The following is a 17,469-nucleotide window of genomic DNA, read 5'->3' on the forward strand; positions in this document are numbered from 1 at the left end:
TGGGTACACTGAGGGAGAATTTAGCATGGGATTCAATCCCTGCTCAGGCTGGGGTGGATTGGGGAATCTTACCCAACCTGCAATGGAGATTGTGGTGCTGTGAGTCGGACCTGCCTTCAAGCAGAGAACTGAAGTGGAAGAAAAAGTAATTAACTTCTTGTTTACTCATTTTTTCCTTACAATTGCTTATCTCCTGGATAGCTTGATCACATGATTGGTCACTGGAAGCAATTTGCCTTTGACAAAAAAAAGTCATCTTCCAGAGATATCTTGTACTTAAAGGGACCACCAGTTCCACGTAAAATATCTTATTTTCTTTCCCAAAATCACATATAGAGTAATTTATAGCACAGAAGGAGGTCATTCATCCCACCATGTCTATGCTGGGTCTCTGAGGAGCAATCCAGTCTGAACCTCTTCCCAACTCTTCCTTCAAGAGACCATCCAATTTCCTTTTGAAATCACTGTCTGTGCTTCCACCACCCCCAAAGGCAGCAAGTTCCAAGTCATTACCACTCACATATTTGGCCATAGCTGTAGGCCGGTGGATTTTAAAACCCTGTCCAGGTGAACCATTCCTGAGGACACTCCCACCCTCATTTCCAATGGATGGTGCCAGTTCACAGCAGCCCCTCAGCAATGTCCCACTGTGTCTGGACCAAGCTGTCAAGGCCCTCAGCAATGTCCCTCTGTCTGGACCAAGCTCTGGAGCCCCTCAGCAATGTCCCTCTGTGTCTGGACCATGTTCATGAAACTCTCCGCCATGATCCTCAGAGACTGAACCTTGGACTCCACCACTCATGGCCCAGACATTCTGTCCTAGGCTTTCCATTGTGAATGCCACCCTTGCAATGTTGGCCTGGTTCCTATACTGGCATCATTTCCTGCGACAGAAGGCCATGGGACTCCTCCAGGCAGCCTTGCTGGAATGTTGCTGACACCCTCTCCTGGATTTCCCGGCTCTGGCTTTGCATCTCCAGCAGCTCTGGGAGAAACCTAACCAGAGGCTGGACATCTGGTTGGGGGCCAGCAGACCTCCATCTGCCCACTGCCATGAAAGTTCCTGCCTCTGCTTGATGTGTAGCAGCAGCTGTGTGATGGACATCAGATAGTGACCCAGAAGCCTGTCCACGAACATGTCCCACCGAGGTGTGTGTCTCTGGGCTGGTGGATGATGCAGGTGATTTCTGTGATGACTGATCAATGTTGTCTTCTGATTTCTCCTCTGAGGTGACCTCCAGGGTTGCAGAGATAATCCCCCTGACCTACACCTGGAGGAAACCCACACAGCTTTTGGGAGAACATGCAAACTCCACACAAACAGTTACCCAAACCTGGGTCCCTAGTGTTGTGAGGCAGCAGTGCTAACCACTGTGCCACCGTGTCCCCCAGCTGTTAATCCCACTCTGGTGAAAAGATTCCATTCTATCACATCAGGAGAGATTTGCCTGGTATTCTGGCCAACAATTATTCCTGAGCTAACGTCAAAATTGATCATTCATCTCATTGTGGAAAATTTCTGCGTGCAAAGTAGTTGCTTGCGGGGTTGTCTACAAAACAACCTTGACTATACTGAAAAAGCAACCCATTAGGTATAAAGCACTTTGGGATACCTCAGGGACATGAAAAGGGTTTATAAATTCTAGTTTGATTGCATTGCTGGTCAACTCTTAGCCCATGTGTGCTGCAAAAAACCCCTGAGTTTGTGACTGTTTGCAGTTTCATGAGAGAGTTTCTATCTACAGTTATTCGTCCTGATTTGAGTATTCCAGTGTTCCTTCGGATTCTTACAGAAGAAAACTGAATGTGCATTTAGAAAGTGCCCTTATGACCACGGGTTGTCACATTATGTTGTTCTCAGTCCAGCTGAACTATTACACAACCAGAAATTTGGACATTATTTTGTTGACCAAGACCAAGATTGTCTTAGGTGGACAAAATAAAGACACCTAAATTTAGTACAAGTCTACTTTATTCAGAAAAACTAGCTTAATTTAAAAGAATATAGTACAGAGATGACTCAGACTCACTGCCGCGATCTAGGTATGAGTGGTGGAGTCCAAGGTTCAGTCTCTGAGGACCATGGCGGAGAGTTTCATGAACATGGTCCAGACACAGAGGGACATTGGTGAGGGAGCCAGACAGGTTTCAGTCACTTGATACGGATTTCTTCTTCTCAGAGTTCAGGGTCCTACTTCACTAACGATGGTTCCCAGTTTGTAGCATTCTTTGCATGTTCCGAGAGCCCTTTTCTTAAACAGAGTTAATAAAGTGATCAACCCCAACATGTGAGTAAATTGATCAACCACCACATCCCCTGACTTACCTCTGTCAGGTTTCTGCTTCGGGCTCACAAGTTAACTTAGTTCACACTTTCCTGCTATATTTGCCTGTCTGCCTGTTACAATTTAAAGGAGGACTTTTTAAGATTCATTTTGTGTTGATAACAAATGCTTGGGGTCAGTTTAGCTCAGTTAACTGGATGACTGGTTTGTGCTGCAGGGCGATGGCAACAGCATGGGTTCAATTCCCGTACCGGCTGAGGTTATTCATGAAGGCCCTGCTTTCTCAACCTTGCCCTCACCTGAGGTGTTCATTCACCATGGTCATCTGGGACTATGTATTAAAAATCTATCAGCTTTTGGTTGTGATCTTGCTCCCACAGTTGGTGTAATACATTTGTATAAATTTGACTGAAAATCTTGAAATTACCTGAGAAGCTTGATTAAAAATTTTTGTCAACTAATTGTTGCCTGATTAATAAAGAGTATATATTTAAATTTAACTTTCTGTTTCTTTGGATTATAGATTGGAATTATTGGTGGATCAGGATTGGGTGACATGGACATTTTGGAGGAAAGGACTGAGAAATGTGTAGAGACGCCATTTGGAAAGGTTTGTTACTTCCATTCCCTTGTTGGTTATGACAGTTGTGTGTTTTGAATCATGGATCCACATATGATAGTTCATATACTTCTATGAATGAAAAAATATATATATCTCATCTGGTTTTCTTTTCTTCTCTCCTTGAAGCTTATACTATGCTTCCATGTCTGTAAAAAGATCTTTTAACCTCCATTTTCAAAGAAAAAACTTGTCTTATCTTTTTCTTTTCTCTGTAGCATGTCAGCACAGTGTTTCATCACTGGCGACAGGATAGAAAAATGTATTTGATTTTCACATCCATAGAATTTTACCTTTAACAGTCTGAGTTTATTGAGGTAGAATCATAGAATCACTACAGTGCAGAAGGAGGCCATTCGGCCAATTGAGTCTGCACCGACCACAATCCCACCCAGGCTCAATCCCCGTAACCCCACATTTTTACCCTGTTAATCCCGACACTAGGGTCAACCTAATCCGCACATCTTTGGACTATGGCAGAAAATCAGAGGAAACCCATGCAGACACAAGGAGAGTGTGCAAACTCCATATGGACAGTCATCTGAGGCCAGAATTGAACTCGGGTCCCTGGCGCTGTGAGGCAGCAGTGCTTGCCACTGTGCCGCCCTCGGTGACGAGTGCCATGAAATGACAGTTTGTGCAAATGCTCTAGCACAATAAATAATTTACCAAAATGCTGTTTCTTCATAAGAATACCGAAAGAGTGGCTGGAAATGAAAACCTAATCCCTATTACTGAGCTTTCCTAGTCTCACATCAGTTATCCATGTCTGGAACCTGTTCAGCATTTTGTAAAGTAAATACCTGCAGTGAATCAGATTGACTGTAAAGCTACCAACTTTATAACAAAGAGCATAAAATAATAAATTAAAATGTGGTCAATATTTGAGGATTGGAATGTGCTACTTTATTTAAGGAGCAAAGGGTTTCCGTTACCATAAGTTGCTTCTGTTAGAAACAAGTTAGACAGGTACACGGGGACCTGAGCGCTGCTGACTCATTTGCCATGGAATGTTAATTTTTATTTGGTTTGAGAAGTACCAACATTAAAACCGATTCTTGAATGACGTCCATTTCATTAGTGGCACATCCTGAAAGGGAGTAGCTGTTAGATTGATGTTCTTTCATTGTAAGCTATGATAGAAGTGTATTGTGCTAATTGCCTAGGACATAGAAATCATAGAAATCATAGAAACCCTACAGTGCAGAAGGAGGCCATTCGGCCCATCGAGTCTGCACCGACCACAATCCCACCCAGGCCCTACCCCCACACATTTACCCGCTAATCCCTCTAACCTACGCATCCCAGGACTCTAAGGGGCAATTTTTAACCTGGCCAATCAACCTAACCCGCACATCTTTGGACTGTGGGAGGAAACCGGAGCACCCGGAGGAAACCCACGCAGACACGAGGAGAATGTGCAAACTCCACACAGACAGTGACCCGAGCCGGGAATCGAACCTGGGACCCTGGAGCTGTGAAGCAGCAGTGCTAACCACTGTGCTACCGTGCCGCCCAATTGAGTCTGCACCGATTTATGACATGTTGAAAGATGGTGTTCACATCTGTGCAAATGTTAATAAGATGGACTAAAAATCTCGAGGTGCTTTTAGATATCCATATTTTATAAAATGGTGCAGATTGTATGTAGTCACATAGAGTCATAGGCCGGAATTTTACCGTCCCGCTCGCCACGGGAATAGGAATGGGTGAGGGGAGGACCATGGAAAGGTCCATTGACCTCGAGTGGGATTTTACGGTTTCGGGACGAGCGAGACTGTAAAATCCCGTCCATAGTCAGCACGGAAACAGGCCTTTCGGCCCAACTCGTCTATACCAACCAGGTTTCCTAAACTGAATTAGTCCCATTTGCCTGCATTTGGCACATATTCCCCAAAACCTTTCCCATCCATGTACCTGTCCAAATGTCTTTTAAATGTTGTAATTGTACCCACCTCTACCATATCCTCTGGCAGCTCATTCTATATGCACACCACCACCCACTATGTGAAAAAGTTGCCCCCCAGGTCCCTTTTAAATCTGACCCCTCTCACCTTAAACCTATGCCCTCTAGTTTTTGACTCCCCTACCCTAGGAAAAGACCTTGGCTATTCACCTTATCTATACCTCCAATGATTTTATAAACCTCTATAAGGTCACCCCTCATCCTCCTACACTCCAGGGAAAAAAAAGTTCCAGCCTATCCTGCCTCTCCTTATAATTCAAAAGTTCCAGTCCCGGTAAGATCCTTGTAAATCTTTTTTGCACCCTTTCCAGTTTAATAACATCCTTCCTATAGCAGGGTGACCAGAATTGTATGCTGTACTCCAAATGTGGCCTTACCAATGTCTTGTACAGTTGCAACATAACGTCCCAACTCCTGTACTCGGCGCTCTGACCAATGAAGGCAAGTGTGTCAAACGCCTTCTTCACCACCCTATCTACCTGTGATGCCACTTTCAAGGAACTATGTACTTGCACCTCCAGGTCTCTCTGTTCAAGGTTTATTCTAGCAGATCACAACTAAAATAAACTGGAAGGTTTTTTTGCAATGTTAATTGAATAATTGATCACCAGTGTAAGCCATGGGTCCTGTGTACCAGTCTGATCCTTTCAAGTATCAGAATAGCATTTTTGCTATTTTCAAAATATGGCAATGGGCACCATTGCATTTATCCTCCCACTTCTTCTGTAGCTTAGTGGAAGCACTCTTACCTCTGAATCAGAAAGGCATTTGTTGAAATCACAGTCCAGTGACCAGAGCTAACATAAGAATGTAAGAACATAAGAAATAGGAGCAGGAGTAGGCCATCTAGCCCCTCGAGCCTGCCCCGCCATTCAATAAGATCATGGCTGATCTGATAGTGGTTTAGTTCCACTCCCCATAACCTTTAATTCCCTTATTGATCAGAAATCTATCTACCTGTGACTTAAACATATTTAACGAGGTAGCCTCCACTGCTTCAATGGGCAGAGATTCACTACCCTCTGAGAGAAGTTCCTCCTCAACTCTGTCCTAAACTGACTCCCCCTTATTTTGAGGCTGTGTCCCCTAGTTCTTGTTTCCTTTCTAAGTGGAAAGAAGTAGGGTGGAGAGGCCAGTGAAGTAGATAAGGAGTGCTGCTGTGTTGGAGGTAATGTTATTCGGATGTTTCATTAAACCTGCCCTCTAGATTGGATGTAAAAGATCCTATGGCACATTTTCAAGGAAGAGTGGTGTCGATCTTCCAATTTGACCTGGCTAATGTTTACCCTCCGATCAACATCGCTGAAATCATCCAGTCATTTTCTCACGACGGTGGTGCAGTGGTTAGCAGTGGTTGCCTCATAGTGCCAAGGACCCGGGTTCAATTCCCAGCTTGGGTCACTGTGTGTATGGAGTCTGCATGTTCTCCCTGTGTCTGCGTGGGTTTCCTCCGGGTGCTCTGATTTCCTCCCACAGTCTGAAAGATGTTCTGGTTAGGTGCATTGGCGATGCTAAGTTCTCCCTCAGTGTATCCGAACAGGCGCCGGGGTGTGGCGATTAGGGGATTTTCACAATAACTTCATTGCAGTGTTAATGTAAACCTACTTGTGGTCCTAATAAATAAACATTGCTTTTTGTGGGAGCTGCTGTGTTTCCCCACATTTAACTGCAGTGAATATATTTCAAATTGACAGTTAAGCACTTTGTGAGGTTGTGAAAGGTGCTGAATAAATGCGTGGTCTTTCTTCGACATGTCAATTGGTTATTTGTTATAAAGCATGTCACGGTTAGTTTTTCTGATTTCCCAGATGCTGATCCTTGGTCATAGCACCATTGAGAGGAAATAATCCTCTCCAAGGAGAGAGAAAAATATATCTGCTACACAGTTGGCCCTGACCATGAGTTGCCTACTTTGCTGTGGTTGATTCTGTAGCAAATCCTTATGTTGTGTGTTGACCTCTGTCCTTGACTAATGATGGTGGTTGCTCTGGGAAGACCATAAAGAGAAGGAATAAACAAGAAAGCCTATTTCATTCCTTCACAAAATGCGGCCATCACTCAGCCAGCATTTATTGCCCTTTAGAAATTATACAGAAAAGTATTTCTTAAATTACAATTGTTACAGATCTTCAGCCGTTGTCTTTCTTGACATGGACACTTGCTAGATCTTCATGCAGTCTCTACGCTGGGAAATTGTATACGCAAATACAGGTAGGTTTCGGTGAGGTGAAAGTCTTAAACGTCAGAATCTTGACCCAAACCTACTTCCAATCAGTCTGCTTCCTGCTTTAAAGGAGGCATGATAGAGACAGGCGACTGACCTGCACCAAGGAGGTAGGTTGTCTCTTTAACTATGATAATGAGGCTGCAAGTCTCTTTAATGTTCAGTTTTCAATGCTAACCATGGACTGCTGAGTTTTCCCAAGCCTCAGGAAAACCTGGCTACTAAATCTGGGAGATGAGATCCATTGCACCTACCCTATCCAGCATCTCTGTCTTTGAGTTCCTAATGCTCAGCTTTAGTTTTTACTGTGAAGTTTTATTCCCAAATATTTTTTTTGGTAAACAAATTAAGCGAAATCTTTCGCTTCATTGAGATAAGAACTGTTGGCGCTAAGGGATAGATCATAATTACGATATTTTCCAACCAGCATCATGAGAAAAAACATGGGTTAGATGAACAAGGAAGCTTTTGTTTCAGCTCATACACCAGCTATTCTCCTGATCTCTCAAAGTGAAAAATTTGATTTGATTTATTATTGTCATATGTATTAGTATACAGTGAAAAGTATTGTTTCTTGCGTGCTATACAGATAAAGCATAGCGTTCATAGAGAAGGAAACGAGAGAGCACAGAATGTAGTGTTACAGTCATAGCTAGGGTGTAGAGAAAGATCAACTTAATGCAAGGTAGGTCCATTCAAAAGTCTGACGGCAGCAGGGAAGAAGTCAGTTGGCATGTGACCTCAGACTTTTGTATCTTTTTCCCGACAGAAGAAGGTGGAAGAGAGTACGTCTGGGGTGCGTGGGTCCTTAATTACACTGGCTACTTTTCCGAGGCAGTGGGAAGTGTAGACAGAGTCAATGGATGGGAGGCTGATTTGCGTGATGGATTGGGCTACATTCACGACCTTTTGTAGTTTCTTGTGGTCTTGGGCAGAGCAGGAGCCATACCAAGCTGTGATACAATCAGAAAGAATGCTTTCTATGCTGCATCTGTAAAAGGTGGGGAGAGTCATAGCTGACATGCCAAACTTCCTTAGTCTTTTGAGAAAGTCGAGGCATTGGTGGGCTTTCTTAACTATAGTGTCAGCATGAATAGCCAATGTTGTTCCTTTGTTTAAGAAGGGTAGCAAGAATAACCCAGATAATTACAGGCCGGTGAGCCTTATGTCAGTGGTAGGGAAATTATTGGAGAGAATTCTTCGAGAATGGATTTACTCCCACTTGGAAATAAGTGGACGTATTAGCAAGAGGCAACATGGTTTTGTGAAGGGGAGGTCATGTCTCACTAATTTGAACGAGTTTTTTGAGGAAGTGACGAAGATGATTGATGAGTGTAGGGCAGTGGATGTTGTCTACATGGACTTCAGTAAGGCCTTTGACAAGATCCCTCATGGCAGACTGGTGCAGAAGGTGAAGTCGCATGGGATCAAAGGTGAGCTAGCAAGGTGGATACAGAACTGGCTCGGTCATAGAAGACAGAGGGTAGCAGTGGAAGGGTGTGTTTCTGAATGGAGAGCTGTGACAAGTGGCATTAGGGATCAGTGCTGGGACCTTTGCTGTTCATAATATATATAAATGATTTGGAAGAAAATGTAACTGGTTTGATTAGTAAGTTTGTGGACGACACAAAGGTTGGTGGATTTGCGGATAGCGATGAAGACCATCAGAGGATACAGCAGGATATAGATCGGTTGGAGGCTTGGGCGGAGAGATGGCAGATGGAGTTCAAGCTGGACAAATGTGAGATAATGCATTTTGGAAGATCTAATAAAGATAGGAAATATACAGTAAATGGCAGAACCCTTAAAAGTATTGATAGGCAGAGGGATCTGGGTGTACAGGTACACAGGTACACTGAAAGTGGCAACGCAGGTGGAGAAGGTTGTCAAGAAGGCATATGGCATGCTTGCCTTCATCGGCCAGGGCATTGAGTTTAAAAATTGGCAAGTCATGTTACAGCTTTATAGAACCTTAGTTAGGCCGCACTTGGAATATAGTGTTCAATTCTGGTCGCCACACTACCAGAATGATGTGGAGGCTTTGGAGAGGGTACAGAAAAGATTTACCAGGATGTTGCCTGGCATGGAGGGCATTAGCTATGAGGAGAGGTTGGAGAAACTTGGTTTGTTCTCACTGGAGCGACGGAGGTTGAGGGGTGACCTGATAGAAGTCTACAAGATTATGAGGGGCATGGACAGAATGGATAGTCAGAAGCTTTTTCCCAGGGTGGACGACTCAATTACTAGGGGGCATAGGTTTAAGTTGCGAGGGGCAAGATTTAAAGGAGATGTACGAGGCAAGTTTTTTGCACAGAGGGTGGTGCGTGCCTGGAACCCACTGCCAGGGGAGGTAGTGGAAGCAGATACGATACTGACTTTTAAGGGGCGTCTTGAAAAATACATGCATAGGATGGGAATAGCGGGATATGGTCCCCGAAAGGGTAGGGGGTTTTAGTTCAGCCGGACAGCATGGTCAGTACAGGGACCCGGGCTCAATTCCCAGTACAAGCCGGGAATTGAGCCCGGGTCCCTGCGCTGTGAGGCAGCAGTGCTAGCCACTGTGCTACCAGGTGTAATCATCCCCATAACCATCCCTGTAGCTATAAACATTTCAGGGCGAAAGTTGATCATTTCTTGGCCTTTTGGCTAAGATCAAGCACCGTCTTCTGCTCGGATCCGTTTCAGGTGATCAGACGGATCAACATCTGCGACCAGTTTGAACTGGCCTCGGGCACCAAGGTGAATTGTGGCAAGAGGGAGACCATGTTTCTTTGGGAACTGGGTTGACTGACCCCTTGTCCCCATCACCGTCAGGTCAGACAGCTTGAAGGTGCTGGGGATATGGTGTGTTGGAAACTGGAAAGAGTGATTCGGAATAATGAAACATAAACTGGGCTTGTGGGAGCGATGCTCCTTCCCCATTGCAGGCAAGAACCTAGTCATTAGGTATGAGGAACTCTCAGTATTGCAAGTCTGGTCCATTCCATAGGGTGGCACAGTGGTTAGCACTGCTCTCTCACAGCACCAGGGACCTGGGTTCGATTCTCGGCTTGGGTCACTCCCTGTGTGGAGTTTGGACATTCTCCCTGTGTCTGCGTGGGTTTCCTCCCACCGTCCAAAGATGTGCAGGTTAGGTGAATTGGCCATGGTAAATTCTCCCTCAGTGCACCCAAACAGGCGCCGGAGTGTGGCGACTAGGGAATTTTCACAGTAACTTCATTGCAGTGTTAATGTAAGCCTACTTGTGACTAATAAATAAACTTTACTTTTTCCTAATTCCCAAGACATTTTCCGCTTCATGGTGTGGGTCAAAAATGGATCATGTTCATAGGGACGTGATATACAAACCTTAAGATAAAGGGGGGAGAAACGTGCCCAATATTGCCCTAATCCTGATGGCCACCGTTGGGTGTGGCTGCATCAAGCTGTGCGTAGATCCTCAGTCCGCAAACACCAGGTATCATTACGTACTGAGGTTCTACCTACCCTAGGTGTTGTGAAGGATGGGTCTGACCACGCTGCCACACAATGCTCCCAAGTTGTTGGACGGTGCCTTATCACCTCCCCCTTGTGGAAAAATGTATGCAGAAGAACACTTTTGATCACAAATCCATCAATCAGTAATCTGTACAGAATGCCTTGGAGGTCCTACAGGAAAAGGAGATGGCAGATCCTGTTGGATGGTTCCCTGAGCAAACTGTCAAAGTCATTTGGCAGAAAGCCTCATCACCAGAACTTTCTAACAGGCACCAAGACCGAGCTTGGCTGGTGGTGAGAAAGGCCCTCCCCATCAGATCCTTCCTACATGCCTGGAGTCTCCCATCTGCATGTTGCCTTTGAGGTGACTGTGATGGGGAAGAGACTGTTGCCACCTCCTTGTGGAATGTGCCTTTGCAAAGAAGGTCTGGAAAGAGATTCATGGTTTTTGTCGAGGTTCATCCCGAGCAGCTTTGCGGTGCAGGACTCTGTGCTCTATGGGCTGTTCCCTTTGAGACAAACATCAGCTGTTGCTGGAGGATCGTCAACTTGGTAAAAGATGCTCTTTGATCTGCCTGAAACTTGTTGGTCGTCCAGTGCAAAGAAGTGTCCTCGACTGAGTGTTGGAAACTAGCACATTGCAAAGCCCAGGACTACGTGCTGAGGGACGCACTAAAGTTTGGGGCAGCTGCTGCAGAGGCGCAATGAGGAAAGCCGCCGTGTAAGACCTTACAGCCATACTGAACCAAGGGCAGCAGAACCCTCTTGGGCTGTATGACTCACATTGAATGTATACAGTGAATATCACATGTATCACAATTGTATGGAAGCACCTCAGAGTGCAGCTTGTTCTAGCTTTAATACCTTTGCACCATTTATAATAACCATTTTGAAATGTCTGTAGCATTTCTTTGATTGTACTGAAACATCTCAGAGTGCAACATGCTGCATGTAGAGAACCTGAATATTATTGCACTGTGTGCTGGCTATTTTGAAATGTTTGTAATGTTCTTTCAGGTATTTTATGAATAAATTATCTTTTTGAAAAAGATCAAGCGTCAGATCAAGCCCAGGATGGGGTGCAATGCCTCTTCTTGTCAGCTTGGATCTTGTATGTCTCTCTTGTGGGGACCACGAATTGGTCATAGAATCCCTACAGTGCAGAAAGAGGCCGTTCGGCCCATCAAGTCTGCCCCAACTCTCCGAAAGAGCATCTTACCCAGGTCCATCCCCCACTCTATCCCCATAACCCCACGCATTTACCCTGCTGATCTCCCTGACCTACACGTTTTCAGACACAAAGGTAGAATTTAGCATGGCCAATCCATCTAACCTGCACACCTTTGGACTGTGGGTGGAAACCAGAGCACCCAGAGGAAACCCACGCAGACGTGGAGAGAATGTGCAAACTCCACACAGACAGAGACCCAAGGCTGGAATCAGACTTGGGTTCCTAGTGCTGTGAGGAGAAGTGGATTCAATTTAAATTTAAATTGGTTTTTGGAGCAAGCAAGGAGATTGATTAAGGGCTTGGTGTGCATCGGCTTTGTAACTCTGAGAAAGGAATAACATTTTTAAAAAAAAATATATCTTTTACGTTGCTTTAACACATTGTACCCATTTGGTGTTCAACAGGAGAGTCCAGTTTGCTGCTGAAATCATGCTACTTATGCAGAAGAAATTAAGTGCTCCCTAAACCATTACAATAGAAACTCAAATTGGTTGACAAAATTCTTTCTTTGCCTTTTAATTCTTTTTGTGTGGGTGTGGAATGTTCCCAGCTCAATGTATATGTTGCGAACAACGCATCCTTTATTCAGGAACTCTTCGCATTTAAGGTACCCTTTGTCTCGAAACAAGACAGTCTACTTCAGCTGGCTGACTCACCTCACAGTGTTCTCATATTTTCACAACCGTTTTTCCTCTTTGGTGAACAAGAGTGAGTTTTTCTTCAATATTCACACTGTGCATGGCAATTGCTGGTAACATTACATATAAATTTGTTACCCCTGTGTTATAATAACAAATATTTTCATTACACAGAAGTTAGGTTGTAGTTTTACGGTACTGATTCAATGCATGCGCTTCAACTGCTTGGGTTGATATTGCCAAGCATTCAGCTCCAATCATAGAGATCTCAGTAGGATGGTTTACATGCTCTTTACCTGATCACTGAGATGTGGATAAAACTGACTACAGTTCTCTGAGAATATTGTGTATCAGGGCAGAGGAGACTGCCCTCTTTGAGCTGGTTCCTGCTGCTCAAGCTGCTCTACCCAGCTTCCTTATCATTTTGAACCATTTAATTGAAGCATCTACTGCCTGTCGCTTTTATATTGTGCCAAGATATGTGATAGTGGTGCCAGCTCCCAAAGTGTGAGTCATATGTTGCCAACTGCAGCCTGAAAGTCAACGTATTGGGACTTGGTGTCACTGGCATAGGGTGGCAATGAGAAGACTGTGGTGGCGGGGGGGGGGGGGTTCCAGTGCAATATCCAGTTGATAAGTTTGCTATCAGCAGAAGGGACAGGATTTAATGTAGGAGCAGGCTTATGAGTGATGTCATACTTTGGATATAGGCCGCACTCGGCTTTATTTGACTGCGTCAGGTGCAGCGATCCTGGGCAAGCTTCTCCCAGGATTCAGTCGATATCAAAACTCCTAAGTAAAGCCTTCAGAGTGTCTTTGCAGCATTTTCTTTGACTGCCATAGGAGCGCATCCCCAGATTCAAGCTCTCCATAAAAGATTTGCCTTAGTAAAGTTTAGGGCGGCATGGTGGCACAGTGGTTAGCACTGCTGACTCTCAGCGCCAGGAACCTGGGTTCAATTCCAGCCTTGGTTGACTGTGTGGAGTTTGCACCTTCTCCCCGTGTCTGTGTGGGTTTTCTCCGGATGCTCCAGTTTCCTCCTACAGTCCAAAAATGTGCAGGGTAGGTGGATTAAAGATTAGAAGGGTAAATACATGTGGTTACGGGGATAGGGCCTAGGTGGGATTGTGGTTGGTGCAGACTCGATCGGCCGAATGGCATTCTTCTGCACTGTAAGGATTTTATGGTTCTTCTTCTAAGTGAGTGTCCGACATTCCGACTACATGACCAGCCCAACTCAGTTGTGTCCCAGTATGGTATGGATGCTTGGCATGCCAGCTCAGGTGTTTTGTTCTGCCATCTGATCTTCCTAAACCCCCAAAGGCAGCTCAAGTGAAAATGGTTGAGCTACTTGCCATGAGGGTGGTAGATAATCCAAGTCGTGTGTGTGTGTCTGTGTGTGTATGTACAGACCGATGTTCGACACCTGTTAAAGGCTATGTGTGGCCATGGCAATTCGTGTGTGTGTGTCCCATTGGCAATATAGACAGCTTGAGCGGGTGTGCTGCTGAGATCAATGAACTAATCCACTGCTGACAAGTTCTGGACATCGACGGAAACCTTGTGCTCAAGGTCGGGTTGGCACATGACTTCAGTTCACTTTGTGTTGATGCTAAAGCCGAAGTTGTTCCATGCACTGAGAACAAGTTCATGCTGCATTGCCTGTCAGGCTCGGATCCAGCAGTTAGTGCACATTCAGTGGCAAATAGCAAGCTGTACAATATATCCTTGGAGACCTTTTCTTTGCCTGGGCCTGTCTCGGAGTGAGAGTTTTCCGTTCATGCGATATCTGATTTTGATGCCAGCCCTGCCATCGTGGAAGTCATTGGAGAGCATGGCAGAGAAAACCATGCCACAGAGCTGATTGTTTTTCATCAATCATGCCATCCTATTACAGATTATTGATAATATTTCTGCTGAAGGAAATTATTTTTTCCATAAATTCCTCTCATTTCTATTTGTTATCCGCTAAATACTGTATAAGTCAAGCTTGATGGGGGTTATTGTGATAGAAAGCTGTCATAGTCCAGGCCACACAATGCTCCTTTCCCATGTCCTTAATGTAGCCTAATCCCTCAATTTAATGTAGCAGTAGCTCTTTTCCTCCTGTCCTTGACATTTGTCATGCTCATGTTATTTGAAAATAGTGAAAATAATTTTCTTGAATTGGGTATAAATGGTGTTATATCCATTTGTGGTCAATATTTCAGAATCATTTTCAAATATGTGATTTGACAGTTGATCTGTAAAAAGTTTAAAACTTCATTCCATTCAAGCATCTTTCTGGGAATTAAATTTAGTTTTGCAAAAATTAATTCGTAAGTTGCAAAAAAAAGTCCAGGTGGTATGAAGGTGGTTAAATTTAAGGGTGTCTGAATCATAGAATCCTACAGTCCAGAATGAGGTCATTTGGCCCATCGAGTCTGCACCGACCACAATCCCACCCAGGCCCTATTCCTGCAACCCCACACATTTATCCTGTTAATCCTCCTGACACTAGGGTCAATTTAGCATGGCCAATGAACCTAACCCGCACATCTTTGGACTGTGGGAGGAAACCGGAGCGCCCGGAGGAAACCCACACAGACATGGGGAATATGTGCAAACTCTCCACAGACAGTGACACCAGGCTGGAATTGAACCTGGATCCCTGGTGCTGTGAGGCAGCACTACTAACCACTGTGCCACCATGCTGCCCAGCAGTGACTCTTCAGTGAGTGAAACGCAGGTATGGCTGAAATAAAAACAGAAAATGCTGGAAAAACTCAACAGGTCTGGCAGCATCTGTGGAGAGAGAAACAGAGTTAATATTTTGAGTCCGTATAACTCTCTCTCCACCGATGCTGCCAGACCTGCTGTTTCCAGCATTTTCTGTTCTTATTTCAGATTCCCAGCCTCTGCAGTATTTTGTTTTTATTCAGGTATGGAACTAGTTTGTATGTTTTCCTGCTTCTTTGCTCACACTGAGGACAGCTGATCTTGAAGTTTTCAAAGTTTTTTTTGGGAAGGGTGTCGAGGGATACAGAACAAAACCGGGTAACTGAAACTAAGGTACTGGCTAGCTATCATAGAAATCATAGAAACCCAACAGTACCGAAAGAGGCCATTCGGCCCATCGAGTCTGCACCGACCACAATCCCACCCAGGCCCTACCCCCATATCCCTACATATTTTACCCGCTAATCCCTCTAATCCCTCTAATCTACGCATCCCAGGACACTAAGGGGCAATTATAGCATGGCCAATCAACCTAACCCGCACATCTTTGGACTGTGGGAGGAAACCGGAGCACCCGGAGGAAACCCATGCAGACACGAGGAGAATGTGCAAACTCCACACAGACAGTGACCCAAGCCGGGAATCGAACCCAGGTCCCTGGAGCTGTGAAGCAGCAGTGCTAACCACTGTGCTACCGTGCCGCCTATCATCTAATTGAATCGGAGAATAGGCTTGAGGAGCTGAATGGCCCACTCCTGCTTCTGGGTTCATATAAACGCTGTGACATTCTTCCCTTTATGTTGCAAACATAGTACCTTAGAATCCCTACAGTGCAGATTGAGGCTATCTGGTCCGATGGGTCTGCACCGAATCTCTGAAAGATGACCCCACCCAGACCCTCCCCTCTGCCCCATCCCCTTAACCCAGAGCTTTTATCATGCTAATACCCCTAACTTACTCATCTTTGGACACCATGGGGCAATTTAGCATGACCAATCCATCTCACCTGCACATCTTTGGAGTGTGGGAGGAAACCAGAGCACCAGGAGAAAACCCACGGGGAGAACGTGCAAACTCCACACAGTCACTCAAGGCCGGAATTGAACCCGGGTCCCTGGTGCTGTGAGGGAGCAGTGCTAACCAATGTGTGACCCTAAATATGGCAACCTAGTGGATATTTTATACTAAAGGAGTGAAAAAGTAAAGGAGTTCAAGAAACTGTATCGTTTCTCTGTTGCTTGCACTCCTAGATATAAATGAGCTGGGCTGATAGCTATGTTTTGAATTTCTGAAAATGTCCAGTTAAGACTACCTGTTTCAGTAAAGTTATTGTGTGGGACAAGTGCAGCACCTATAAGCTCTCGTCTGTCAGAGAAGGGAATCCAGACCTGGCTCCTTGTGGCTCCATTTCCACATTCTGTGGTTGTTTCTTTCCTGTTCTCTGCTGAAGTGGTCAAACAAATCACTTACTTATTGAACAATCACCAAAGGACAACTAGAGATGGATAATGAATTGAACAGTGCTCACATCCAAGAACACATTTTTGTCAAATAATGCCCATAATTTTTCTTTATTCATTTGCAGGATGTGGGCATCACCAACCAGGCCAACATTTATTGCCCATCCTTAATTGCTCTTGAGAAGATCACTTCTTGAACCATTGTCAATATATACCCAGAGTACTGTAGATAAAGTAGAGAGTTCCAGGGTTTCAGCACAGTGACGAAGAAGGAACAGCAATAAATTTGCAAGTCAGGATGTTGTGTGACTTAAAGGAGAACTTAGAGCTGACAATGTTTCCATGTGCCTGCCACCTTTATTCTTTCAGGTGGTCGAGGTTTCGAGTTTGGGAGGGACTGTTGAAGATGACTTGCTGGGTTGCTGCAGTGCATCTTATAGATGGTACACACTGCAGCCATGGAGTGCTGTTGGTGGAAGGGGTGAAGGATTAAGATGGTGGATAGCTGCCAGTCAGCAGGCTGCTTTATCCTGGATGGTGTCAAACTTCTTGAATAATGTTGGAGCTGCAATCATCCCGGAAAGTGGAGAATATTCCATCACACTCCCAACTTGTGTCTTGTAGATGTTGGAAAGTCTTGGGGAGTCAGGAGGTGATATATTTGCTGCAGGTGACCAAACCTCTGACCGACTCCTGTTGCCACTGTATTTATTTGGCCTATCCAGATAATCCAGTTATCCAGCCTATCTAGAGAGGGTGGCACAGTGGTTAGCACTGCTGCCTCACAGCACCAGGGACCCGGGTTCAGTTCTGGCCTCGAGTTACTGTCTGTGTGGAGTCTGCACATTCTC

General features: G+C 44.9%; 1 protein-coding gene across 1 annotated transcript in view; it reads left to right on the forward strand.

The window, feature by feature from the left end:
• mtap (methylthioadenosine phosphorylase) overlaps window positions 1-17,469 on the forward strand; it is a 178,325-nt gene that overhangs the window by 21,651 nt on the left and 139,205 nt on the right. The window contains exon 2 of the mRNA XM_078214282.1: window positions 2,809-2,895. Coding sequence (XP_078070408.1) covers window positions 2,809-2,895 — 87 coding nt within the window. The remainder of the gene's footprint in view (window positions 1-2,808; window positions 2,896-17,469) is intronic.

This window comes from Mustelus asterias, chromosome 6, assembly GCF_964213995.1.
Source record: "Mustelus asterias chromosome 6, sMusAst1.hap1.1, whole genome shotgun sequence".
Taxonomy (NCBI): domain Eukaryota; kingdom Metazoa; phylum Chordata; class Chondrichthyes; order Carcharhiniformes; family Triakidae; genus Mustelus; species Mustelus asterias.